This window comes from Betta splendens, chromosome 4 (genome assembly GCF_900634795.4).
Source record: "Betta splendens chromosome 4, fBetSpl5.4, whole genome shotgun sequence".
Classification (NCBI taxonomy): domain Eukaryota; kingdom Metazoa; phylum Chordata; class Actinopteri; order Anabantiformes; family Osphronemidae; genus Betta; species Betta splendens.
Genome location: NC_040884.2, coordinates 5,071,076 through 5,098,274, shown reverse-complemented (window position 1 = coordinate 5,098,274; position 27,199 = coordinate 5,071,076). Strand labels below are relative to the sequence as shown.

The following is a 27,199-nucleotide window of genomic DNA, read 5'->3' as shown; positions in this document are numbered from 1 at the left end:
AAAAAAGGGGAATAATATTGCAACACAAAAATGAAAGCTGAACTTTGTGGTGTCATAGTTATACTGACTGAATCTGGAATAAGTTTTTAAGTCATTGCTGCTGCAGGATGAGCCTCCTCATCCTGCAGCAGCATCCACACAACGCCTCCGCCCGTGATCCCGCTGCAGATACCTAAAATATTCATAGTGTCCTTGTCAGAACGCATTCATGCTGCCTCACTGAACAAAATCTCTTTAGAATAAAAGAACGAAGGGGGCGCCAGAGTCTACAGCATGACTCAGCAAAATGAATACAACTCCTTGGTGTTGGAATCAGCCAAAGTCAACAATCACATACATGATTTTTGATGCCCGTGCAATGTTTCAGAATAATCGCAGATAAAACAGGAGCTGGGTGAGGTTCTTGCAGCCCCACTGTTATATCTTTAACTGTCACGTAAAGGCCGTGCTGATGACAGACTCTGGTACAAGTAATGTGCACGATTATGTAAGAGACACTAAATGCCACGTCTGCTTGGTCTGTCTGCTCACTTCTTACTTTGTGTGTGACCTCCTTGAACTTGCTCTGTTTAATGTAGGATATTTTATTTATTGTACGACTTCTTTGGGTTATTACAAATAGTTTGTAATGAATGCGACATAATTAATTGTTATCATGCTGCATCATATTTGTTACACTGGGGAGTTTGCAGTATGTTTGCTCAAATAAATAAAAAAAAAGAACACACACACACACACACCCTCCTACACAGCAGGAGGGTGTGTGTGTGTGTGTGTGTGTGTGTGTGTGTGTGTGTGTGTGTGTGTGTGTGTGTGTGTGTGTGTAATGTGGACATTTTTTCACGTATTTTGCTCCTGATCCAGTTTCTATACACACCTCCTGAAGAAACTAATACCTCAGTCAGGCTAAATTAGTTGGCTTCGCTCCACCGGCTGTAATCAGCACGTCTGTGTCTGAAGCACCAGACACTGTGCTAAAGAGAAGGCCGACTATTTGCCAGGAAGTATTCATTTACCTCCACAGACAGTCAGAAAACAATTATGCCACCTACAGAAATAATCTGTTTGCTACTCACATGGTGGTGTAATGATACATTCATTTATTTATGTAAGACTGTTTTGTTAAAAACATCCTCCAGCAGGTCGCTTCCTGTTTCACCTGTATAGAGGTGCTTCCCCCAAAGCCACATGTACAGAAATACAGGTGAAATATGATGCGAATATCCATGTACGGCGACCGGCCGAGCTTAACTGTGAGCCAGCAGCATGGCTCATTTCACCTTGTCGGGAATGTCACCCCGGCACGGGTGGAAGCACACGGTGTCGCAGTAACGGTACAGGACAGGAGCTGCTACGGAGGGATTAGTTTGTTTGACAGACTTAATCTTTGATGACTGGACTTTTGTTTTCACTGTGGTTTTCAGCACAATAGCCACAGCGCTTTTAACGCTGCTGTCAAACCTGGCGCCCGACAACAGCACATGGAGACGGATACATGCAACACGCATGCGCACGCACGCACGCACACACACACACACACACACACACACACACACACACACACACACACACACACACACACACACACACACGGTCCAAATAGGAAAGCTGGCTGACACACTGGCACTGAAGCGACTCTTATCCTCTAATCTAATTACTAACGTACCGGGGTAGTAAGCTCTGCTCATTCAGGGCAGGTGAATGGGTTTTTCCTCTTCAGTGATGACGTCTGTGCGGTAGTGGAGAGGGTTTAGCCTAGATGGACATCAAACCACTTACATGTGGGTGCCCATCCCAGGATGCTGTCATGACTCACGCACAGGAGAATATGACGAATGACACGTTAGTTTGTACCATTCAAACGATAGAACATTGAGTTTTTATTGGGATTCTCTGATATTTGTACTATACATAAAAAGGTAATATTATATTGTTAATATTGTTCATTTGTGACTTGTGATATACTTTCGAAAAATATTTTTTGCATAACACTGTTTCATCTCATCTCTATCATGAAACGCAAATTAGAAAGGATGAGCAAACTCTGTTGGAGTGTTACATGAGCACTTGAACACTGTTTTAAGAAAGTCTTAGTCTCATGTCCGTGAAGCTTGGTAACCACCTTGGAAAAACAAACGCAAACATCGCTGACTGCTGCCTCTCAAACATTCGGTTTCCAGGATTTCATCATTTCAAGAGGAAAGGTGGGCGGGGCGAGACCGCCCTTCCGCTGGCTACGTCACAGGCGGCGTGGCGGCTTCGCGGCATTTCTCGGGCGCGCGCATACCCGTCACCACCCGGTCTTCCAGTCTTAGCTAGTTTGGGCTCGACGGAGAGAGGACGTGCTCTTAGCAGAAACCGAGACAACTACCACAGCCGCAAGCCGAGCCTACAGCCACGTTGCGTCTTCGCTCCCCACCCGAATCAACGCTTTGAATTTGCATTAAATATGCCTCACATCGTCTGTTGTCTAACGCCTCAGGTGAGCTTTGTATTTTTCTTCATTCTTTGTCGAGCGGGAGCCGCTAACCGTTAGCGTGCACAAACCGTTAACGTGCCGTCGGTAACAATAGATGCTAATGTGGCGCCATTCTTTAACCATTGAATTTAACGGTTGCTGGTTGCTTTGTGCTCGATGGGTGTAAAATATTCAATATACGTCTTACTGGCGCCGACAGTGTCACGCGAGTCGCCCGCTTTCCGCATAACACGACAGCCCGCGTGGACTAACGTGACGAGGCGGATGCTCTACGCGCGGATCCACCGCTGGCTGACGCGGACAGATGTCGCCCCGGCCCCGCTAATTAGCCAGAGACCGTCTGGTCCTCGCCTCCCCATCCATCGCTAGCAGCAGGTTGTTGAGCCCGGAGCCGACCCTTGCTTTCTCTAAGTGACACGGGTCATTATTTCTTCCCAGTTGCCTCCATATTAGCGGTAGATAAACCGTTTTCTGCCATTTGGGTCGCGTAAAAGTGCAGCTTATTCTTCTTGTGGGGGATTCTCCTCCTGACCTACTTTCTGGCCGCGGGATGTATGCATCGTGGTGTAAAGACAAGCCTGCCAGAGGAGGCGGCCGCCAGATGGACGGCAACTTGACCGGATTTCTGTTTGTACGACACGTCTGGGTGGGAACTTTCACGCTTTACGGGTACACATTGTTCTGTTCTAGTGCAATATGGTGTCATTTTATGGCCTCTGACCAGTCCTGGCGCAATATGGACGCCCCACTGTTGCTGTCGTCGTTAAGCACTATTGGCTTTACGGTATCGATTTTCCTCTAAAACGCAAAACTGTCTGTCCGGTTCTGAACGAGTTAGATGTCCTCAGGTGCTTAGGGCTGTGATGTATTGTGTCTGCGTGTTGCTTAGTCATGGCAGTTTTTGACAACTGAGCTGTTAATCCGGTTGTGGAGCTTGCAGTCCCAAGGTCTATTTCCAAGTAACTGCGTTTCAATAACGTAAAAATATTAAATATGTAAAAGATTTCTTCCTGCTCGCAGAATAAAGGTTGAATTTGACACCCACTGATTCGTAATCCTCACACAAAGATGGGAAACGATTAAATCGCACGTCTCTTATTTATCATTTGACTTTAGTCAGATTGCACACAGTCAGAACGTTTGTTGTCCACCCCCATTTTTATTGTTGGATCCGTTTTTAGGCTTCTGTCGTTCACAAATGTGTGAAATGTGAGCAGTAAATTTCCACAGGGTAAAACCAGCCAGCGTGTCGATTCCTCCCTTCGCCGCTGGAGGGATGTCTAACAAGCACTGATTGTTCGGCGTCAGACGTGCACTTTTGTGCCTGTGCAATTGGACGGAAAGTGTGGAGAGAGAATGCATTGAGAGCTGTCCTGTGACGAAGTTGTGAACAATCTCATTGTTGCTTTTTCTGGCCTTTGTTCCCCGGATCTCTGCTTATGCCCACATCTCCATTCACTGCATAATATTTCTGCCTGGCTGCTTAATTTATACTGATCACTATTTGCTTGGCCATTTATGTGAAATGCAGACTGTTTATCCAGTAGGACCTTTGTTTGTTGGATAATACATTTAGCAGCGTCAGGGATAAAATGGCGACAATGTCCTCGAGAATGCATAGTCATTGTGATGCGCTTCAGTCATTTTCATGTTGGCTTATAGACTGTACTCTTGCACTGCCGAGGGCTGTTCAAAGTAAGTATGGTAATGGCTTAGTTTGAGTTATCCTTTCACAGAAGATTATTTAATTAGGCAATAGCTATGTGCTAAAGAGTTATCTAGTGTTCAGGGCTAGTCTTGGTGGTAGGTGAATTAATGAGACGGGAACAAGTCAGCAGAAAAGCATGCGTCTTTTGCCAGATGTTGCATAATGACTTTAAACTGGTTTGGTGTTCTGTCCTTTTTATACATAGATGGGATAAATTGCATGTTTCCAAGGCCTTTCTGAAGGCTGTTTCCCTGACCAGAGACGACTGTACTTACATGTGCTTTTTGCGCTTAAGCATTGGTCACACACGGTTGCATGACATCAAATTTGTCAAATTTTTATGTCTTTTAAACAGCCACAATTTTAGCAGCATGCAAACAGCAGATTGATTGTGTACCTGTTTAAATAACCTCTGGCTGTTGCATGGTTTGGATTGTGCTAGTGGATAACTCGGGACTAAATAAACCCATGAGTTGTGCTGGACCTGAATCAGTTCTAGATAATAAATGTCAAGCAAATTTATAATAAAGTCTTTGTTTATGACTAGGAGAGTATCAAAACTGCTTTTAGTCAGATGTTCTCTCTGCGTACATAGTACAAGGTTTTCTTTTAAATGCATGCCAAATTAAGTACATGCTTGTACTTTAAATAGGCTACTGATGGCAGCTAGCGTGAGACACGCGTGTTCAACAGTTCATCAAATTACAACTTTTTTTTTTCCTTAATGTGTTGGTATCACATGCAAGCTTAAAGCTGTTCTACTCTGGAAAGCCTTGTCACATGGATATAAAAGTATATTGAAGTGCTACATGGGGAGTGTTTTCAAAGGCATGGGTCAGTCACAAATGCAGACTTTGTTTACAGGACATTATCTTTATTTTTTTTATGCCATGAGTGCGATCAGATTCACAGGTTGGTGTAGGACTAACTAGATTTGTAAAATTTGTGCATGTGGACTCTTGCTAACATTCCTGTACTGCACAGAAACCCCCCAATAAAATGTTAAAATGTATGTTGTTTCTCTTTCAGGTTATAATGTATGACAAACGCAGAATAAGTACTACTCTATAGCCAAGGGGATCCTAAGGACTTGATTACAGTCGCTTCAAGCCTGATAGTTTGTCTGTGCGACTGCCCCCTCTCCCTTCTGCTGACGACTGCAGTCAACTAGCATTCCTTCTAACGACCTACTTCCCCCTGCTCCGGTAAAGAAGACTTGGTTCCACTGTGATCTTGGTCTACAGCACCTACCTTTAGTGTTCTCCTGGATTCACGTTCTTTATTACGTAAGAATTCAAGGAATGCAGGCATCTAATCCTCCTGTCTTGTTTGTAGTAATCAAATTCTTTTCTAGTGTGTTTGTAGTGCAAAAGATAAGCTGAATCTTTCTCTTCAGGTAAAGCACATTAACCAAGATGATCCCAAACGGATATTTGATCTTTGAGGATGAGAGTTTTTTGGATTCCACTGTGGCCAAAATGAATGCCCTGAGAAAGAGTGGCCAGTTCTGTGACGTTAGACTGCAGGTATGGTTTAACACAAACTAGCACACACAGGCATGTGAGTAAAGGAGTAACTGACATATTTGGAATTATAAACCTAGACGCAGTTCTGTCAAAATTGTCATTTTATTTATTTTCTTAGCTACATTGTATACAGTGAAACATGTTTTGTTATTGTTTTTTTTTTCCTTTTCCCTGAGCAACTTTTAAGTGTCTTTACGTCTTTGTCCAGGTGTGTGGTCATGAGCTGATGGCTCATCGTGCTGTTCTGGCTTGCTGCAGCCCCTACCTGTTTGAGATCTTTAATAGTGATGCTGAGCCTCATGGAGTCTCGCATGTTACTTTTGAGGACTTGGCTCCAGAGGCTGTGGAGATCTTGCTGAACTATGCCTACACTGCCCAGTTAGTTGCACTTCAAGATTTTAGCCTTTTAATCAAAAAATTACATTTTGAAAATTTTTTAATGGTCTATCCAAATTTTGTGTACAACATCTGGTTCTGTGTTCCTCAGGCTAAAGGCAGACAAAGAACTAGTGAAGGAAGTTTATACTGCAGCCAAAAGGTTCAAGATGGAGCGAGTCAAACAGGTATACCATTTATGCCTCAAGTTAAAGTATAATCTTAGATGAACCTGTGATTTATTTGTTTTAATCCTTTTTAAAAATGCAGACCTTCAAAATGTAATTGACTCTTATCTCCAAACCTACAGATTTGTGGTGACTACCTGCTGTCGAAGATAGATTCCCAGAACGCCATCTCCCTGCGTAACTTTGCCAGCTCTATGGGAGATGGCCGTTTTTTGGCCAAGGTGGATGCCTTCATCCAAGACAACCTACTGGAAGTGTCTGAACAGGAGGACTTCCTCAAACTACCCCGCCTCAAGGTGTTATTTAAAACGGCATAAACCTAAGAGTCATGTCTGCGGTTGTTCCTTTTTTATTTTATTCCTGTTGTGCGTGAGTCTAACTCCAGTGCTGTCTTTGTATTTTACAGTTAGAAGTAATGCTAGAAGACAATCTCACCCTGCCCAGCAACGGCAAGCTCTACTCAAAGGTGCTGAGCTGGGTGCAGCGTAGCCTTTGGGAGAACGGAGACCAACTGGAAAGACTGATGGAAGAGGTCAGTACCAGAGCTCACAGCCTCCGTGGCCAGTCTTCATTTCCACTCCGCCCCTTCCCCTTCTTCCCACTCTCGTTTTTTGACGTTAAGAGGTCATTAACGGGCTGTGATAGAAATGGCATGCAGGTGTCATGCTGCAATGTCAGGACTGTTCTTTTTTTCCCTCTAATTTGTTGAGGTTTTTGCAGTAAGAAAATCTGTACCCCTGAACCATACTACAAATTAGAGGTGAGCTGAAAAAGAGCTGCTGCTTGTTTTTTTTCTGTTTGTTTTCTTGGTTACCACTGTTCTTTTGGGTATGTGGTTGGTTTTCATACAACCCCGTCTCTGTATTACAGTGCTGCTCTTCTATGAAACAAACACTGGTTATCAAAGGTCTGACCCATGATTCTGCTGTCTCACTGCTACTTTACTATCTGAACAGGTGTGTGTTTGTTGCTCCAGCACTAACAGGCACTCCTCCCCGTTGATTTATCTCTCCTGTAGGTTTATTAGCAGCAGCAGGAGACCAGACTGAGGAGCCATGACTGAGCCACCAGGGTAATGAGTCAGAGAAAAGAGAGGGGAGGAGTACTACTGCCTCTCTACAACCTCTCTTTGCAACCAAGCAACACTTTACTTCCATCTGTCAGTGCTGCAGATGCATCTCACTTCCCCATTTTCAAGAATTCATAATTCACAAACCCTATACCCTTGCGCAACAAATGCCTTCACATTAAAGCCCCCTTTGCTGCACATAACCCTATTTATCCGTGGATGCTTTAAAATAGGCACCACACAGAATGGTGCTGCACACACTCGGCATTTGTTTCACTACAAATGTATTTCACTGATCTCCAATTCACCCATTAACCTTCCAGGTAAATTTTCAGCAACTCGCATTTTGATTTAAAAATTCAAGACAGGATGTACAACTGAGTGACTTCAACATGTTTCCCCTCAACGCTTTGTTTGGACATCGGTTTTGTCTTTTTATTTTTTTTTTTTATTTAATCGGTAATGGACTAATGTTCAAGCATTGGATTGCGGGTTTCTACAACAGCAGTACATTTGACAGCTAATTTTAGCTGCTATTACTGTGACAAACTTCTTCAGCTAGAGGACTGGTTTCCAGGCAGCAGAGGTGAAAAGACATCCAAGTGCAGCCCTCTTCCTCTTCATTCTTCACAGAAGATCATTCCAGATGCAGACTCATTCTTCACCAGCTCCCTCCTTTTCTTTAGATGCCAATTAGAATGAGCCACTGTCAAATACCTTTTTGACGTCTTAACCCGCTCTATGCTGTGGCGGTGGTATGTCTCTTTTAAAGGAAGCTGGTCCAGGTTTTCATCCTTTCCCTCTTCCTCTTCACAGCACAGCCCCCTTCCCCCCTTCTTTCCCCCTTATACTGGGGCTTTCAATATGTTGTCATGGAGACAGCCACATGGGTGTGTTGTTCCTGTTTGTCTTACAGGTGCAAACGCTGTACTACTCACCTGACCATAAGCTGGTGGATGGAGGGCTGGTGATTGAGGGACACAGTGAGGTGTTTAGTGGCGAGGAGGACCACCATCAGTTTGTACAGGTACTCAACAGCTTGTGCCTGGCTTCACTCTGGTGAAGTCTGTACCACAGTTAGCTTGGCAGAGTCTAGCTTTACTGTACAGCTTGTGCCTGGCCATGCATAAAAATATTACTCTGCCTGTGCCTGGCTAGATTAAAAACATGGCTTCTCTAAATGCCACGGTGTAACAGCTGATATCAGTAAAATGAGCAAAAACAAAGCTACGATGCCTGCCTGGCTTTGCTGTTGAGCATATATTCAAAACCACATTTTGATCAAGCTAGTGTCAATTAGCTGAATGGGCAGTGATGGCTGCCCCCGATTTCTATCTTGAGTTGTGAACAGTGTTATTAGATCTGACTGTAGTGTGGTCTGTGACTGTAGTTTGCAGTTCTGTGTTGTTGGCCTTCATTCAGGTGGTGTGCATTGAAGGGTCATTATGTCACGTGTACATTAGAGCAGCTGGATCCAAGCACAGGGCGTTTTGATTAGTTGGTGTAGGCCACTGGTGGGCCTGTGGTGCAAGCTTGGCTTCTGTAGCTGCAATGTGCTCTTGCAGAAGAAACCTGTACGGGAGAGCACCCAGAGGCAGATGAGCTGCAGCTCCTCGGGAAGTCCGTCACCCTCCAACCAAGCAGCAAATGCTCCCAAACAGACTGCCAGGAGAGAATGGAAGTACATCGCCTCTGAGAAGACCACAAGTAAGTCAAACAATGTTTTGTTTTTCTTTTCCCATACAGAGTAGGTGATGGTGATTCACTTTGGTTGATCTTCCTTTCAGACAACATCTACTTGTGTCTGGCTGTGCTGGATGGTGTGCTGTGTGTGATCTTCTTACACGGTCGCACCAGCCCTCAGACATCTCCTTCTGCCACCCCCTGCCTGATGAAGAGCCTGAGCTTTGAGACCCAGCCTGAGGAACTAGAGGAGCACCCAATGTCACCCATGCACTATGCTCGCTCTGGTCTGGGCACTGCAGCCCTCAACGGAAGGCTCATTGCGGCAGGTTTGTGCTAATTAAGATTTAGGTGATCATATGCCAGGTATGTAACTGGTGTAATTTAATGGGGATTAGGGGAAGAAGAGAACCTCTAGTTACACAATGGTGCATCTCTCTGATGCTGCAGGCGGCTACAACAGAGAAGAGTGTTTGAGGACTGTGGAGTGTTATAACCCCAAAGAGGACCGCTGGACCTTCACTGCTCCTATGCGGACTCCGAGGGCTCGATTCCAGATGGCTGTTCTCATGGTACAGTTTACTGTTCATCTTACCAGTCTGTTTTAGCAGGTTCCTGTTGACTTGCAGAAACACGTACCAGTACATTTCATAGTGATACAAAGTGGCTGCTTGATTTTCCCATCTAATGATGTTTGCATTTCCAACACTCAGGGTCAGCTGTATGTGATTGGAGGCTCAAATGGACATTCTGATGAGCTGAGCTGTGGGGAGGCATACGATCCACACGCTAACGAGTGGGCGCAAATACCAGAGCTGCGGACAAACCGCTGCAACGCAGGTAAGTTCCTTATTTCTGATCATTGTCTCTCTTTAGCTAAACTCAGACAAATCAGTCTCCTGATCAATTTCTTTTCTAATTCATATTTCAAAGGTGTCTGCTCCTTGAACAACAAACTCTATGTTGTGGGAGGGTCGGACCCCTGTGGGCAGAAAGGCTTGAAGAACTGTGACGCTTTTGATCCTGTGATGAAAACCTGGTCCAATTGCGCCTCCCTTAACATCAGTACGTGCCCACGCCGTCCCTTTTTTTTTTTTTCCCTCATCAGATTTAATGTACATAATATTAAACAAAGTGTAAAATTGCTTAATTAATATCATTTTAATTTAAGTAAACTGCTTAATCATTTTTGAGGAGAATTGAATTGCTGAGAGCTCACTGTGCTTAATGAACCCAAAATCAGGATTGCAATCCATCAGGGAGTAGCTCTGGATTTCGATGTGCGAAGCCTGAAGGTGTAAGTTGTGTTAATTTAGCACTCTGTTTTCAGGGAGGCACCAGGCAGCAGTGTGTGAGCTGGATGGAGTCATGTACGCAATTGGAGGAGCGGAGTCATGGAACTGCCTGAACACTGTGGAACGCTACAACCCCGACAACAACACCTGGACCCTGGTAGCGCCCATGAACGTGGCCCGCAGGGGGGCTGCCGTTGCTGTCCATGCAGGTAATCCATGTTGGTTTTCTAAACCTTTATGTAGGACAGTGTCTTGATTGTGAATTGGAGGTATGTGAATTAATTCTGATTAGTGGCAGCACCGGAGCCAGATTTAGCATTTGTGCATCAAATTAGTTCTGTTGAGTGTATTTTCACAATCAATTTACGGTTCAAAGTCAGCTGCGACTCAGGCTTTACAAAATCCGTCCCTAAACGCTTCACTCTCTCCAGGCAAACTGTTTGTCGTTGGTGGCTTCGATGGCTCCCATGCACTTCGCTGCGTGGAGGTGTACGATCCTGCCCGTAATGACTGGAGGATGCTGGGTAGCATGACATCTTCGCGTAGCAATGCCGGTGTGGCCATGCTGGGCAACATCATCTACGCTGTGGGTGGCTTCGATGGTAACGAGTTCCTGAACACAATGGAGGTCTACAACCCGGAGACGGACGAGTGGAACGACTGCGCCAAAGCCCTGTCTGCCCTCTCTGACTGAAGAGAGAAGGGTGGGGGTAGCCGTTGGGGGGGTTTCACAGTGCTTCACCTTTTTACAAACTAACAGGCTTAGTGACGTAATCGTGTTTTGTGTTGTTCTGTATGTGTGGTCAGGGATGGGTGATGAGGGCAAGGGGTCTTCAGTGAAGACTGTCTTATATTTGGGGGTGGGGTGGGAGGTCGGGGTTGTTGCCCAAAGCAACATGACGCCTTTGCATATTGCAGACAATTTTTTTTCTTTTCTTTGTGCTGTATATATTTGGTTTCTTGTGTCATATGCCAACACTTATTACACATTTAGTGCTTCTCATTTTCTCTCTAGTTGAAAGGTTTGTCACTTAAAGGGTTTTCAGATGAGCTAGCGAACATTGGTCACGTAGAAGGTGGCAGTGTGGAGTGGTGGCGATTGACTTCAGTTTATTTAATATTTCTGTTGTGGAGATAATTTCGCTCACATTTTAAGGTCAGTGGTTTGAAGCCTTACTTGCAGTGCGACTTGATAAACACCTGTCATGGCTTTTTGTCATTTTAAACGAGCTGAATTGCTTTTTGAATCTTAAATGATGGCCTTTTTATATTTTTATACACTGCTGATTTACCAATAAACGTAGTGGACTGCTTAAGTCGACGAATCTAACCAGTGCCAGTTTTAGTTAGTTTTGGTGCACACACCACACGCACAACCATGCTTCTGCTAACCAAACCTTTGTTATTGTGATTCAACTAATTGATGTATTTACTGAAGAACCTTTTTCTTTTAAATGTGTCAAGCATTGGCAGATTCTTCTGGAAGGAAGGAATGTTAGTGAGAAGATTAACACATTTGTAACATTTCTTAATTAATAAATCATTTGAATCTAAATTTTGTCTTGTGTTTTGGTTCACTTGTTTATTAAGATGAAAACTACTAAATGGAATATTCAGCACTGTGGTTTTTAGCCACACTAACATGAGGTGCCTGATAAAAATAAGAGTAAAAAACAGCCGCACGTCTTATTTCTTTTTTCTTTTTTACGGCCCCCTTCACTCCCCCTGGCTCTGCTCGAGTCCTGGTCATGCGGTCCAAGCTTTTATTACCAGTGTTATCACACTGAACCCTTTTCCCCCTCCCCTGTACTTTAAGTGTCTTTTAAGAGAGATTATACTAATCTGACTAACCGACATCTGCAGGAAGGACAGCAGTCACTCTAGGTTGTGACGGAGCTAAAAGCGGATCAGCATTACGTAGCAGTCTACATCTGCATCACCTACATTAAACCCTACCCAGTCCTCATTCATAGGTTAGTCTCTGGTAAACCAACAGGCTAAAGGAAGTGGTACCCTTTACCCTTTTCTCAGCATGTAGTCATTATTATTGGAGGGAAGAAAAATGATTTTTCTATTCTAAGTAAAAATTGCAACATTAATGCTTTGGGTTAAGGTGAGAAATGAAAATTAATGGCTTCCATATGTAACAATGTCACATTCCAAATGAATAAAAATTCCCATCACACTCGTGTGTGACAGTCTGGGGAATGACTGGGTCAGGAAGGTCGACGGGTCCGTATCCTGGTTACTCGGCCTCTTCCTCCACTTCCTGTGACGTGTGATTGCTTAGCCTGTGTCACAGCAGCAGGGAGTAATCTGTCGTCACCTGCTCTAATCCCCTTAGTCACATTTACTCAATTACAGCACATACATAGAAACACGGCTGAACCTTTGCAGCAAATACAGGAAAAGTTGAAAACATTGCAGTAGATTACAAATCACTCCTGTTATATTTAGTGTTCAGATATTTTCATTTTATCAAAGGCCAAAAATTTAGGTTCACTAGGTTCAAGCCGGACTCAAAGTGTTTTTTGTCATATTAAAAGGAGAAAAACACAACTTCACTGAACACTTTAGTTTAAAAAATAACTATAATTTGCAAGTGGACAGTTCAAATTAATCCACTGAGCTTTAGAAGTCAAGAAGGACTCCCATATAATGAGACTTTAAACTAGAACAGTGTCAAACCATGAAAAGGTTTGTAACACCAAGCCTCACTCTGATCTTCTGAAATGGGTGTTAAAACATGTTCATATCTACTTCACGTCTACTTACATGGGAATTTGAACATACTTTTTTCATTTTTACTAGAATAGGATAAAATAGAATGTGTAGTCTCGATGATGAATTATTAGAATGTTGAACCTGCTTTATCCCCACCAGACATCGTACCTGTGAGGATCAATGAACTGGCTATTTCTAAATGGCAGCTTTTAGTGAAGCTGAAAAATGTAAAACTCCAGAGCCTGTGTTGAAACGTCTGTCAGTTGTCACAGTGGCTTCTACTGTTGCAGTGTAACACAATCACTCTACATTCATCTGATCTAAATAGATCAATATAAAATAAATATATTCCGTTTTCACAGTTAAGCAAGTATAAATATAAATTTATTGTGATTTAAATAATTACATGGATAAATGTAAGAAGATTTTGGCTACATCAGATCTGAAATATAAACAAAATTAAGTGAGGGGTGAAAAGTATAAAATCACAGCTGAGCTGAGAGTGTTTGGAACAAGATATGAATTTAAGTCAAGAAATATTTTACATTTAGAACAATCAATTGAACAAAGTCATTAAGGTAAACTAACCAAAAAAACATGTGATGATGTGGAACAAACCAACAAACAAGAAAGCAGGTCCACTCACAGGTGGAATGACAAAAGTGATCCTCCCTTTAACGTCCGAGTAAAGGATACCAGGTTAAGGCGTGTGGTGCGTTCACAGGTACGCGGTCAAAGCAGCGCTGGGCCCTGTGGCTTCGGCACAACGATCCAGAATCTCCTTTAGCTCCATTAACTGGCTTCCTCCAACTCTCAGCTTCTCCCTGGGAACACCATCATCAGGGGTAAATGGAAAAATGTTTGATTTCAAAATAAATTCAGTTTCCTGGACCAAAATATGAGCAGCTTATATGCAAACCACCGAGGTTATAGATTTCACAGAAGAAGAGAGGATCCAACAGAAACCTGGTAATGCATCTGTGTAGAAACAACCACCAGATCTCTGGGCGTGCGTATGTGATTCTGCACACACATAAAAAAAATCTATCATGTCTTGAGGGAAAGTACGAGTGAATGTTTCGTCGGGTTCACTGTGTGTGTCTGGAACAAATGAACTCCTGTGTAGAAGCTGCAGCGTCTAGAAGTCTTGTTTCAGCGTCGGCTATTTCCTCTCACTTCTCTCCAGTTCATTTGTTTTGTAAAGGTTACGACGCCACAACATTGTGGCCTTAGAATTGCACAAGCAAAACACAAGACCAGGCTTCTCTGCTAGCGCGCACACACACACACACACACACACACACACACACACACACACACACACACACACACACACACACACACACACACACACACACACACACACACACACACACACACACACACACACACACACACAAACCGGCTGCTGCAGTTTTGGCAGCAGCTACTTAGCAGCGGAGACTCTGAGGGAGCTTAGTGCCTGTTTCTTCCTCTGCTCTGTTTTTATTGGAACATTGTGTAACTCCAGGGTGGAGGAGGGAGAACAGAAACCCCAGAATGCAATGGCCGGCGGCGCCCTCCGTCTTCACCCTGCTTCTACCAATGTGCTTCCTATTTAACCCGACTGTGCAGTTGGAGGTTCCCACAGGTTGTGGAAACAGCACATTTCCTCCAGGGCCGTGTTGCTCTGTTACAGCGGATCCAGGTCTGCGTTCCTGCATGATTCATGGATAAAGACACTGCCAACGGCTTCCTGTTAATGTTTACATCGACAGCTGGGGACTTAATATGACTCACTGGTTCCAGTCTCACCCGTCTACATACAGTCGCACATGAATAATGTGTCATTACTGACCCAGAGCATCGACAAAGTCAACAACAGCGAGAGCTTCGCTGCTTCCGTGTGTTTCACAACAGCCTGTGTGTTAATTAAAACATATCCTCAGGAGACAATAATGATTTGCACTGAAGTGAGCACAAACCTATACAGTGGCACAGTAACTAGTGCTGACCAACGGCGGGTCATTCTGACATTATGAGGTCATGTTTAACAGAAAGCTCAGCGCTGCTATGGAAAACACATGGACTCAGTGGAGAGCACAGTTCTGTGTCTCAAGTTTATCTGGATGTAAAACATTGACGTGAAGAATGTGACTCGGCCTAAAAGCTCTCACACTTGAGTAATGATAAATGAAAACAGGATTAAAGGAGATTTTAGTGTTAGTGGTTAGAATCCATCTTCACTCCTGCAGACCAAAATATGCTTGGATTGATGTGCAGTAGTCGGTTTATTCAAATAATAAGTTTCCCTCAACTCATTTGTTATTTACATAATTTACTATGCAAATATAACAGGATAATGCCAGATAAAGATAAGCAGCTGGTATTTAACATTAACATGTGTCTGAGTCAATCATGTACAGAAGTATGGGCAACATTGGAGGGAGGTGACATCACTCTGAGGCGTGAGACGTGTGCTCTCACCTACAGGAGCATCCATGTGCAACCACGTCAGCAGCCAAAGGTTTAAACACGAGGCTGATGCATTTGAACACGGAGCAGAAGGATGTGAGCCATCATGACTGCCAAATGGAACAAAACAAGGCACAAGGTCTGGGTTTGCGTTGCGGTGCCTGCTTTTTGTTTCGCGGTGTAACGTGAAGCCTGCAGTGTTGCCATGTCAATGCGCCGTGAAAGCGTATCATGTGTTAACGCCCACTTGTCCTGAAAGACGCTTGTCAGTCACCAAGTGCGCTCCCGGAAAGGGCCTCCCTGAGGCTTTATGTAAGGCCTGACATCAGACTGCCACCGAGTACAGAAATCAAATATTTAACACTGTGGGTGTTGTGCTGGCGGAGTAAAGGCCCGGATCACCTTACGCTGAATGAAAGAATAGAAATTCACAATCACAACACATTTAAGCGCCTCTCAGCACCAGAAGCTGGACTGGCGTGACAGCTGTGGCGGCAGATGTTTGGAATGCTAAATAATTCATTGGTCAAAAATCAATTCGGAAAAGACAGATCCAGTGGGACAGCGAGAGAGAAAGAAGGAGTAACGTTGTGCCAGTGAAACCTCCTGCCTTTATTAAGGTACGATTTACTGATATATGGCCATTTAACACAGATATCGCTGTTTAAAATAGATAACACTAACAATAGGTCGTCCCGGCTGAGTCAATATTTCCTCTCCTTTATGAGAGCGTACGTCCATGTTGGAACACTGTTCACACAAAGTCAGCTTGTTACTTAACATTTATCTGTGTTCCACTCGCAGTCCAGGGGCAGGAGTTAATCCTTTGTCATGCAACAGATAAGCCCTGAACAGTAGCTAATGGTTTTATTGTCTATTAAGCGTCCCTCAAAAACAAACGTGAACAATCCGTCTCGTTTGTTTTATGCTTGTCACTACGGACGCTCTGCTGGGGACGTCTGTGAGGACTGTTGAGGGCAGCTGCGACGCTACACAGACAACAGGCCTACCTGCCCAGGCATGCCGCAGCAAGGAGGGCTTCACTGTGTATGGCTGAGGTGTCTGATCACACAACACTGCATCGAGTTCTGCGTTACTCCGTTGACATGGTACTGCGATTATCAATCATTTGTCATTATCCTTGTACAATGGTACTGTCCTTGGTGACGCCGCTTTGACAGTGGCTCTATCATCCTCAGCTCTGTCTCCATCACTTTATGTTGTCTGCTGTCTCTTGTTGGCTCTTTTGTGAACATGTGAATGTGAATCTGTCTTGTTTGATCTAGTTACTGTACCTAATTAAGTCTCTCAGTTAGTTGGTTAGTCAGCTAGTTCTGTCAGTTTATGTTGTAAATCTGGGTGGTAATTTATAGTTTCACTGAGTAGCACACACACACACACACACACACACACACACACACACACACACACACACACACACACACACACACACACACACACACACACACACACACACACACACACACACACACACACACACACACACACACACACACACACTGAGCCATAGTTGTCATTAGTAATCTTTGATATTATGAAATCAAATCCTTATTATATGACAGTGTGTTATTTGCACAGCGGCTGTGATGACCTGTACGTACCTGTACTCTTGATGTGAGAAACAGTCAAGTAGGTCTCTGGCCGTCAATCTTTGATCCACAGGAACGATCTGAAACACAACGCATATAAGCACAGGACCACTGCAGGGGCACCAAATCAAATAGCCCTAATTAAAATGACATGTAACTGCATGGCAATGACTGTGAAATGGCTCCAACCTCATTAGAGTGAATGACGCTGAGCAGTGTCTGAACTTCCTCCAAACCAGATGGCGACGACAAGACACTAAACAAAATGAGATCAGAATTAAAACCAGTTCTAGGAGACACCCAGCCTTGACTCGAATATCCTACTGGATAAATATATAATCCAATAAAAGTTCCTATTCCCTGATCAAATGCAACTTTACTCTAAATCAATCAATTCATCACCATGCACTCAACACAAGTTTATTTATATAGCATCAAGCTAAAACAGACCACTGCCAATAAGTGCATACAAGCCAAGAGAGAAATACACTTACACACAATAAGAGCAGGAATAAGCACAGGAAAAGGAGCGAAGCGTGAGGAATAGCTTTGAGCAGAGCTCTAGTTTAGGGACATGGAGACAGATCGCCTGTATGAGTCATAGCTCTGCTCCAACACGTGAAAATGAGGAGTGCTGTCTCCTAGGCAACAGTACTTGAGCAGCCAACACACATGCATGCGTGCCGCTGAATGCAGAATTGTGCACACATTAACCACGAAGCATCGGACCAAGACTCTCGCAGGCAGAGACAAAGGTCGTATTAAAAAGATTTATTCTAAAACATTCAGCTACTGCAAAACAATTCAACACAATTAGAAGATTTAAACCGTGTGACTCAATAAGCAATGCAAAGTCAAATCATGCTGAGTAGCACTGAACCAAACGAAGCTGTGGATTGAGACACAAGCTGCTCATATAAAACTACATGACTGACTACATTAAAAAAAAGCTGCTTTTGAAGGAAGGCGGCATTGCAGCTGTTGAACAACTTATCATGTGGTTTCTGTGCAGAAGAAACAGCTGCACTATCACCTAGTTACGTCATAGTTGTGTTTGGGAAACCAGTGTCAGAACAAAAGCTTCTGTTCCCCAAAATGTTCTAATGCAAAAACTGAAATATCATCAAAATCAACTTTGTGACATTTTGAGGGCAGTGCTCCTCCTCAGAATGGTTCACAACATCACCGAGAGCATTTCTCCAGCTACAAATGTGCCAAACATAGAATATAGAACATCTGGTTATTAAGCATGGCCATACAGCCTGTGATCCAGACCAACAAACATGTGCTGCAGAGGCCTGCAGAGCCTTAGCTGTAATAAAGTGTCCTTGGGACACACTGAAGAGTTTAGTGGCTTACAGTCTGAGAGGCCTGTTTGTGTTCTGAGCTTAGTGCCTATAAACCAGACCAAACAATGAAACTGTCGAAAAACACATTAGCCTTGCAGTCGAAAACATCATGATCTTACACAGATTAACACTTGTGCATGGTTGTACAGACTGTACAAGTCAATTTATCACAGATTCAGAGACAGAAAGTACAGTAAAGAGAAGTAAAACCACAAAGGAAATACTGCAAGTCAAAAACACGCATCAAGACTTTAATCGAGTATAAACCCCAACAGGAAGGAGCTGCTTGACGACGCCCAAATGGCCCAAGTCAGTCATCCACAGTGTGAATAACACACTGGGAGATGAGGTTTAGTTAGAGGGTTTAGTGAAGACAGAGAAAATGATGAACATATAACATACTGATAGAAAGTGTCCCTTTGTAGTGATAATTAGTTCTTCTGAAATGAATACAACATATGTAAGAGTCATCAGGGGAAATATACAGACTCCATGAGTCTAACAGGCAGAGGAGCAGAATGTTTTGCTGAGTTTGGATTGATGGCAGACGTGCGCGACGTACCTGCTGAACGCCTGGAGCAGCTGTGAGACCATGGAGGACAGTCTGTGTAAACAGGCCAGCGCCTCCTGCGGCGGCGGGGGACCCGGCGCTGGGTGAGCGCTCTGCATGGTGTGAGGGTCAAAGCCCAGCGCTTTGAACACTTCCAAGCTGTAGCATGACAGAAAAGGACGACCTCAGGGGTCAGTGTAATGGAAAAATAACAAAATACATCAAAATAAACCTCCCCCAGCGCCGCGTTTTTGTCCTTACGGGTTTTTGTGTATTTGTGATTCTGGAGCAGGCTTTGCTGTACGATGAAAGGCCCATTCAAAGTTCATAAATCACATCATACCTGTTGTCTGCTGTTTAGAAAGGAGTCACTCACCTTACTTGATACACATTAGACCAGATGTTTTCGAACAGGACCCACACTTCCTGATGAGAGACGCGAGCAGACGCGGGCTGTTTGTCTTCTTCATCAGTCATGACAACGTCTACAGCAGGCGAGTCCCTCTACACAAGAACAGATCTAATATGACACAAAAACAACAAACTCTAGACACCAGAAGGCAAACATTCAGAAAGTGCATTCCTACAAAGGCAGAGAATGTTTAAAAGTGATGAGGGGTGGAATGATGAGAAAGAACTTGAAGTGCACATTTGCTCCAGCTGACCTGAAGTAGCTTATTAAGGATGTTGTCCATTTGGGAGACGGCATGGGCAGCGCGACTTGAACTCCTCCTGAATGCTTTCACCAGGTCCATTGCTCCTTGGAGAACCTCTAAGGTGGCGCTTAGGTTTACTTTCTGACCTGCAATAAGAGACAAAACATGCATAGAAAGGTTTACATACACAAACCTAATTGAATAAATCACTTCAAAATAGTATTTACAACATCCATTTACACACAGACAAAAAAGTATAAGCCGCAGATATGATCATAGGCATGTACTGTATGTGTTACACAAGAGGACAATTAAATAAAACAGATTTGGGGATTTAATGTATATAATATAATATTGACTGTTTGCAAGACAAATCTACTGATGTTTATTTTAAAATTACACACTAGAAATGTCTTCTGAGTACACACACACACACACTAGAGAATCACATGCAGTACTTGGTATTTTTCCGCTCCTAGATTTGCTCTTAGCCTCACGGGCAGTTTATCCCTCCTTCCTTTCTCCTCCTCCTCCTCCTCCTCTCTGATTCCTGGCACAGAGTCAGGCTGCGTGGTACTATGAAATTCAGAATCACGCTCATGGACCAAGGATGCACCAAACAAGGCCGAATTCCCATCATTCTGCTATTAACACTCTTAGATGGATTAATAAGCATCGTGACACTCGTGTAGCAGTCACACCCACACACACACAGCACCATGAGCGTAATGGTATTAGATCCAGCATTAGAATCCAGGCCAAAAGGAGCTGCTGTGGGTGACTCAGCATCTTCCTGACACACATTTGAAAGTCCTGTTTCAGCAGATGACCTGATTGTGTGTGCAGCTCTGTAGGCAGGAGGGCAGCTAACATCATAACCCAGTGAAGTTGTGCTTTAATCTGGGGGATGACTCAGTATCGCATCATTGCTGCTTACAGAGAAATAAAATCCCTGAAGCCACGATGGACTCAAAAATTCTTTCTAATTTACCAGAAGCGACCAGCAAAGTCATTCCAATGTAAGCCTGATCCCATTAAAGAGGACCAATGAACTTCACCAGACACCTAAGGGAGCTCAGGCTGGCTCTTTTACTTACAGAGCTCATAGCTTTAATATAAGTTTTAAAATAGACATCAAATGGTTCAGTATGTGTTGTTATCAAGCTTCTCAATGTAGAGAATGTACAAAATAAAACAATGTAGGAGGTTGAACACAGCTACTGACTCTGCTCAGCACACGACACAAATATAAGACGTATGAGAGTACCTGAGGTGAAGAAGTTAATGAGATTTAAAATAGTCTGTTGCTTTGATCGTGGGACAATGAAGCCAAACACAGCTATCCAGTGCTTATTAAAACACTGCAGGACATCTTTAAGAGTCCAGGGTGGTTTGACATAGACTATCTGTGGAAAAGGAAACACAAAAGATGTCAACATGGGATGTAGGTAGGTAGAAAACCTGGTGCTCGTACTTATATAGTAGTTACCTGTTACATTAAATATTCAGTATTTGTTACCTTATTTACAGCATGTTTCATATAAGACACAGGCATCATATAACAATATACTGTATATGTATATGCTTGTCCATGACCACTCCTACTTGTCTCTGCATTCATTTATTTTGCACTAGCATAAACATTCTTGTACATCTGAGATAGATGCCACTAAAATTCATAGCACAGATAATGGCAGATTCAGAAAATAAAAATGAAAATAACATAAAATTCTCAAAGCCTTTTTTTACCTCTAACCACAGATCTTCATACACTGCCTTCATCTCCACCTCCAACACATCAGACAACACCTCCTTCAAGCAGTCTTCAAGTTCAGAAACACATCTGCTCAGGTCCCATTTGTCTTCACTGAGCTGCTGGCCATCTATGACTATGATACATAAAGGCACACTGTAAATAGAAGTACAGAAGCAAAACACACACAGGAGGAGGAGGAAAGTAGCTGTCCTTAATATATGTATCAAACAGGAGTGCAGGGTTTGTGTGGTACTAAGGATGTACAGGTCGAAATAACTCACTGAGTTTGTGTTCATTACCTAAACATTACAATACATTTGTAAAGTAAAAGTAAACAGGAAGTAGGCAGGCCTCGCATCTGCTATGAACCAAGCACGCCAGATAATTTCCTGTCTATCAGAACAAACACAAATCCTTGCTTCACCTTTGTCTGTGAATCCTAGAGACAGTCTTGTTCTGCTTTGACTGTATTGCTGAACTGCTTCATGACTACTGCTGGGCACGGAGGGTGAGACCTGCTGGTTTGTGTGAGGCAGCGTGGGTATCTGAAGTTTCTGTAGCAAGTGATGGCCATCTCTGGACGTCCCAAGCTCTTCCTTCAAATCCTTCTGGCTGAGTGCCTTGACCCCACTCAGCAGGGCTTTACTGCATAGGTTCTTATCATTACTAGAAAGGAGAAAGATTTGGTTGTGAAAAAATAAAACATTAAGATATAATTAAGGTATAATAATATTTATGTATAGTGTGCTGAATGAATCCAATGTCTGCCCAGTAAATCCACAGTTAACTCAACCAAGTGATCAATAACTGTCTGGAAATAGCAGCCAGAAAAATAGGTCAAAAGGAAAAGGAGCACACAATAACACCACAGCTACTCCTATGTGGGCATCCTGAAGTGAATCCATGGCTCAGCAAATCTATTCTCACCCCCTGATTGTGTCTGACTGTCTTTATCTCATCCCTACTGGAACCATCGAGCTGGACCCACTCGCAGTGACAAGCATGAGCGTTATTTGCAAAGAACACAGTGTGTGCAGCAGCGGTGTGTCGTGGGGGGAGGGGGAACTCACGTGCATAGGATGAGAGCACATCCTGGATACAGACTCTGATACTGAAGGCAGCACTGCAGCACCCTGTCATCATTATTCTCGGCATTCAGACCATCTTGGTACATTTAGGTACATGGAGGGAGAAGGAGAGAGACAGAGGGAATCGTGACAGTCTGCATACAGACAAATAGACCTGAAAAGCAAATGGTAAAAGCAAGAGCAAAGCGCCTTTCTGTTCAAGATGATGAAAACATTAATTCATTCAAACATTCAAAATGTCTGTTTATTGAATTTACCAGCTCCTATGTAAATACCTACATGTAGATGTCTAAATGACATGTTAAGAAGTAGGTTACCCTATGTATGGCTGCAACCTGCCCTTGAGATTCTGGAGGAGAAGCTTAATGCTAGTGCCACCAAGTGTCCATGTAGTGAATAGTCAGGTATTCAACTTTTGTCTATTTTCTCCCTTGGTTGTGCTTCTCCCTCTGTCCTCATCAGACTAGATTGAATTACTGTAGTTGATGGAATGTCTGGCTAATGATTTGGATACAGTACTGCTTTTCTAAGACTGAGCCCACAGACGCTGCAGAAAGAGAACCACATCTGCTTCTATGGTTATTCGCTTTCCTTCAATCAAGACTTACATCTGCTCTCCGTGGCCTGCTGCATAGACTGCCCCCAGAGGTAAGGCTCCCGGCTCTTCAAACAGTTATAAATGAAGGAGATGGCGGGGGTGGCAAGGTGTTCAACCGAATGTGACAGATGCTTTCTATTTTTTAGTGAATCCAGCTCCTGAAGCACCACCCAGGGGATCAGGATGACAGGAAAGCCCAGGTCTGAGGCAACACAACGAGGGAAGAAAGGACAGGTTACTGTGCCCCTTGTTTAATAAAGAAAGTGTGAATACAAATGATGTAAAAAAACATTTACCTCTGAGGCCATGAGATCTGATCTTTTTTACATAATCAAGGTGACTGAGGAGAATGTTTGTGTCCAGAACGAGAATGAGAACTTGCTGAAGGGCTTGTTTGCCTGTAAAAAACACAAGTTCCCATATAATGAAAGACTTGTTAAGCAGTTGATACTTTAATAAAAGAACCAGCTTAAAGGGCACTGTTCAAAACATAAAAACCTTCATTGTGTGTTTAACTTCCAACTAATATGACCCCATCCTAATAATTATGATTATCTGAGACCTGATATAAAAATATGAAAAAAGATCTTGAAATGTGACTACATGTCACGTTATTAACCATGTTCATGAGGAAAAGAAGGAAATGGACAGAAACTATTTTCAAATTGTGTATGTTGAATGAGGTCTTTGTATTTTCCAGCTTACAGCGCCTCTGTGTGGTTGTTGGGGACATTTCACAGGGTTTCTATTTTGGGTGCCTTGACTAATCATACGAACTATAGATACACAATAAAACGTACAGGGCGCCTCTATAGTGTTCTCCTCTGGGACGTCTATGTCCATGCAAGTCAGCTCTCCATAGCTCTGCGTTACTTCTACCCCCAGTATCTTCTGCGAGCGGGCAAGGTGAAGCTCTTCAACCACTTGCATCTACAGAACGAAATAGGACATTGCATCACTTTTAAACCATTCAAGTGTTGTACTGAAGAAAATACCTTCATTCAAAAACTAAATTAACTAACTTTACGTTATAAACTGTTCCTTTGCTGTTATGCTTATCTTGTACATATGACTAATGACTATATGATAAGATCAAATAACTTGACTCTCATGGATTTATCTGTAGGAGGCAGATCTGCGGATGCAGGCCAGAAGCTGTGTGTCATGAATTCGACTTGTGAAAGTATTTAGCATGTTGCTCATGAGCTTCTGATCTGACCAAAAACATAAAATCAATTTGACCATGTTAGGTGTGAGCGGACTTTCTGAAACAAGGCTAACTCAAATGTGGCCAAAGACTTGTGGTGTCATTTCCCAGAGCAGAATGAATGGGATTTTGACCAAAAAAAGTAATAAGGTGAAATCAGCACCCACAGTTTCATTACCTCATCATCCCCTGGCGCAGTATCTGTATTGCTCATAGTTGAATGCTGACTTGGCAAAGGCAACCTCTTATCTTGTACTTTAGGTGGAAAACTGGCAGTGACAGTCAAACATTTGTGAGGTTCACGGACAGATTCCTGTGTGATGTTTTTCACGGAGACCTCGGAGTCTGGACGTTTAGTCTCCTTTTTGACATCTGACACAGTGTTGTTTGAAGGAACGTCCTTCTTGCCATCTGCGCTGTCTGCTGGCCTTGGCAGACGTTTTATCGGTATCTTAAAATTGAAACGCAAAGGTTGTGTGAAAGAGTGTATCTGTTGTGGAGAGGATGACTGTGCTGTCCTACTCGACCCTGATAAGACATTCCTCGGCACCTTGGAGGTACTTTCTGAGGTACTGTGTGTGGATGACCGCTCTGTGGAAGAGGCAGAGGGCAGTTGTGTATGTGAATGCATGCGTGTTTTGGCCTTGCAGTCCTTTTCTGGATTCTTTTGGCATATTTCTTTTAAAGGCACCCATTTCAGCCCTGATGAATCTGAAGCGGAGGTGGTGTTTCTTGGTTTCTTGGTCTTGACAGAGCTGCTGTCACATTCGACTCTCAGAGGCTCCTCGGCTTGACGCTTCTTCAGTATGTTGTGTCTCTGGTCTTTCTGTTCAGCAGAAACCAAACGGGGTGTCATTAGCGGCGCCTTTAATTTGGATGGGCTCCTCTGGGAAGACTTTTCATCAACGCTGACTTTAGAGGTCCTGTCTTTACGCTGAAGAATTGCACTTGTGATGCTCAGGGGGTCTGAGGGTTTCTTTTCCACAGTCTTACTCCCACTGACAGTATTACCTTTGCCTGAAACATTTGCTTTACTGGATGACCTTCCCCTGTGGACTTGCACACTTTTTCTTTCTGCACTGTCGCCATCCTTAATAACAGATTTCCGGTCTGCTGCTTGAGTTTCTCCTAATCTGTAGACAGGCTTCTTGATCTGTCGGCTGCATTGTGCGTCACCTTTAACGGCAGAAGAACCTGAATTTCCACATTTTGCCGCAGAGCTACGCGCAGAAGAAATATCAGTCAATATCAGCTTGGTAATAACATCTATGAAGGTAGCTGATAAATGTGAATTTGTGCTTAAATGTTAGATATAACTGATCTAACCTCTCCTGACATTTTACACGTTGCTTCCCATCGGACGTTGTGCTTGTGTTCGCTTCATCTCGCTTGTTGGTCACCTAAAAACATAAAGTTCATTAGAACACAGACTTGGTGAGAATGTGACATGTTTGACTGCCATTATTTATACCTGGCTGTTATTTTCTTAACATGAGGGGCTCTTTAATGATATATGCAGTGTTTGCAAGGCAATGCTATAATTTACAGCTAACAATTAATAGAAATTAAATAAATTAATGTGTCAGTTGTCTTTGAGTTATTGACTGTTTGGTCTTTATTGTCCCAAATAAAAACGTTTTCATCTAATAGTCTATAACCCAAATAAACACATCTCTTAAATAACTACTTGAGTGAAAACGATGCCTTCTCCTCACCTGCTCTTCTTCACTGGAGCATTGTGACCGCCTTCTGCGCTTTTTCTTCTTAGACTTCTTAGACATTTTTCTGAAGCTAAACCGGTATACTTTATTTTAAAAAGTGAACTAAACTAATCCGGATGAACAGAACAGGTGTTGTTATTCCCAGATCGTCACTCTACTCTGGTGACACTACCACTACCTCTACTTTCCAAAACATCCGCGTCGCTTCCGCAGCTTCTTCTTCTACTACTGCTGTTTTTCTTCTTTGTGGATTATCGCCGCCTGTTGGAGAAAAGTAGAGAACAAAGAATAAAACTAAAAATGTTTAAAAAGTAGGCGCTTTAACCAAAGCTGTCATTAAAGAACAAGCTATGGTCAAACAAAGCATGACGTCACCTTCTGATGAAGCTTAAACAAATACATGCAGACTGAAATAAGCAATAAAGCAATAAAATGATTGGGAAATAATCTAACCATTCTTATTTGTGTAACTAACACCACAGAGTTTTTATTCCCAGTTTGTGTCACGTTTTTTTCAACAATTTCTAGACGTCTAGACCAAAATCATGTTAAAGCGATTGCTTGAAACCCACAGTGGGACTGCAACGGTGGTTTTGTGCCACATAGTGACACTGTAGCTCCATTCTGAAAAATTAATACGTGGTTGAAGGGAAGTGACTGCATCTAAATACATATAGATCCACCAATTTACCAATTAAAAAAATATACTGTAGGTAAGAGGTTGGACTCCAGCTGTGATCATAGTATGACCTTTACATCATAATCAGCCGTGTTCAGGTCACTGGTCCAAGGCCTTGAAAGCGACAGAAGGCACAACGAGCAGATGAACTGTGAGTAGTTTCAGCTGTAGAGAATAAACTCTGACCAATTCAATAATGTCAGACAGTCATAGGGACATAAATGGGATTGTGATGGGAAACAGTTAAACTCTGCAGGAGTCTCTACCAGCTTCTCTTCACATAAATGGCTCATATTGCTGTTTTTAATGATGTTTATGAAGGCTGGTTCATAATATTACAACTCAGGGTTACGTGTAATAAATACATGAATGAAATGGAGCCTGTCCTGTTAGCATGAAAAATGTCAGTCAGAGAAAAACATCATCACACAAATGGACATCTGCACCAGATAAATGAGAACACACAGCACAGGTCCAAGACGCC

The 27,199-nt window shown here is 43.1% G+C and overlaps 2 protein-coding genes and 1 long non-coding RNA gene across 5 annotated transcripts; 2 read left to right on the top strand and 1 right to left on the bottom strand.

The window, feature by feature from the left end:
- Positions 1–2,281: 2,281 nt before the first annotated feature.
- ivns1abpa (influenza virus NS1A binding protein a) lies at positions 2,282–11,878 on the top strand. Its single transcript, XM_029146410.3, has 15 exons — positions 2,282–2,482; positions 5,217–5,473; positions 5,584–5,713; positions 5,922–6,091; positions 6,201–6,276; positions 6,399–6,572; positions 6,683–6,808; positions 8,262–8,372; positions 8,911–9,052; positions 9,133–9,357; positions 9,479–9,600; positions 9,742–9,868; positions 9,962–10,093; positions 10,359–10,532; positions 10,755–11,878. Exons 3-15 carry the CDS (start codon positions 5,603–5,605, stop codon positions 11,015–11,017), a joined length of 1,953 nt encoding a protein of 650 aa, XP_029002243.1. The 5' UTR covers positions 2,282–2,482; positions 5,217–5,473; positions 5,584–5,602; the 3' UTR covers positions 11,018–11,878.
- Positions 6,815–7,348, top strand: LOC129603976 (uncharacterized). The gene is made up of 2 exons (XR_008694465.1): positions 6,815–7,036; positions 7,147–7,348. It is a non-coding gene; the product is annotated as an uncharacterized LOC129603976 (long non-coding RNA).
- A 1,535-nt stretch (positions 11,879–13,413) lies between the features above and the next one.
- swt1 (SWT1 RNA endoribonuclease homolog) lies at positions 13,414–26,259 on the bottom strand. Of its 3 annotated transcripts, none has more exons than XM_029146409.3 (16): positions 26,031–26,258; positions 25,642–25,715; positions 24,494–25,535; positions 23,909–24,038; positions 23,405–23,506; positions 23,119–23,310; positions 22,493–22,586; positions 21,847–22,088; positions 21,416–21,555; positions 20,934–21,072; positions 19,676–19,812; positions 19,387–19,514; positions 19,023–19,169; positions 17,301–17,367; positions 17,124–17,191; positions 13,414–13,871 (listed from the first exon to the last, which is right to left on the bottom strand). In XM_029146409.3, exons 1-16 carry the CDS (start codon positions 26,094–26,096, stop codon positions 13,766–13,768), a joined length of 2,874 nt encoding a protein of 957 aa, XP_029002242.1. In that variant the 5' UTR covers positions 26,097–26,258; the 3' UTR covers positions 13,414–13,765. The 3 variants fall into 3 exon arrangements, 1 of the variants encoding a protein (XP_029002242.1); XR_008694464.1 differs by lacking the exon at positions 13,414–13,871 and adding an exon at positions 17,606–18,900 and having other exon boundaries at positions 17,119–17,191; positions 26,031–26,259; XR_003785529.3 differs by lacking the exons at positions 13,414–13,871; positions 17,124–17,191; positions 17,301–17,367 and having other exon boundaries at positions 19,030–19,169; positions 19,387–19,530; positions 26,031–26,259.
- Between the last annotated feature and the right edge of the window lie 940 nt (positions 26,260–27,199).

Coding starts and splice junctions, on each gene's coding strand:
- ivns1abpa (XM_029146410.3), top strand. CDS start 5,603: ATGATCCCAAACGGATATTTGATCTTTGAGGATGAGAGTTTTTTGGAT. Junction 6,092..6,200: donor AACTATGCCTACACTGCCCA/GTTAGTTGCACT, acceptor TGTGTTCCTCAG/GCTAAAGGCAGACAAAGAAC. Junction 6,809..8,261: donor TGGAAAGACTGATGGAAGAG/GTCAGTACCAGA, acceptor TTTGTCTTACAG/GTGCAAACGCTGTACTACTC.
- swt1 (XM_029146409.3), bottom strand. CDS start 26,096: ATGTCTAAGAAGTCTAAGAAGAAAAAGCGCAGAAGGCGGTCACAATGC. Junction 22,587..23,118: donor GCAGGCCACGGAGAGCAGAT/GTAAGTCTTGAT, acceptor AAATGTACCAAG/ATGGTCTGAATGCCGAGAAT. Junction 17,192..17,300: donor GCGTCATTCACTCTAATGAG/GTTGGAGCCATT, acceptor GTTGTGTTTCAG/ATCGTTCCTGTGGATCAAAG.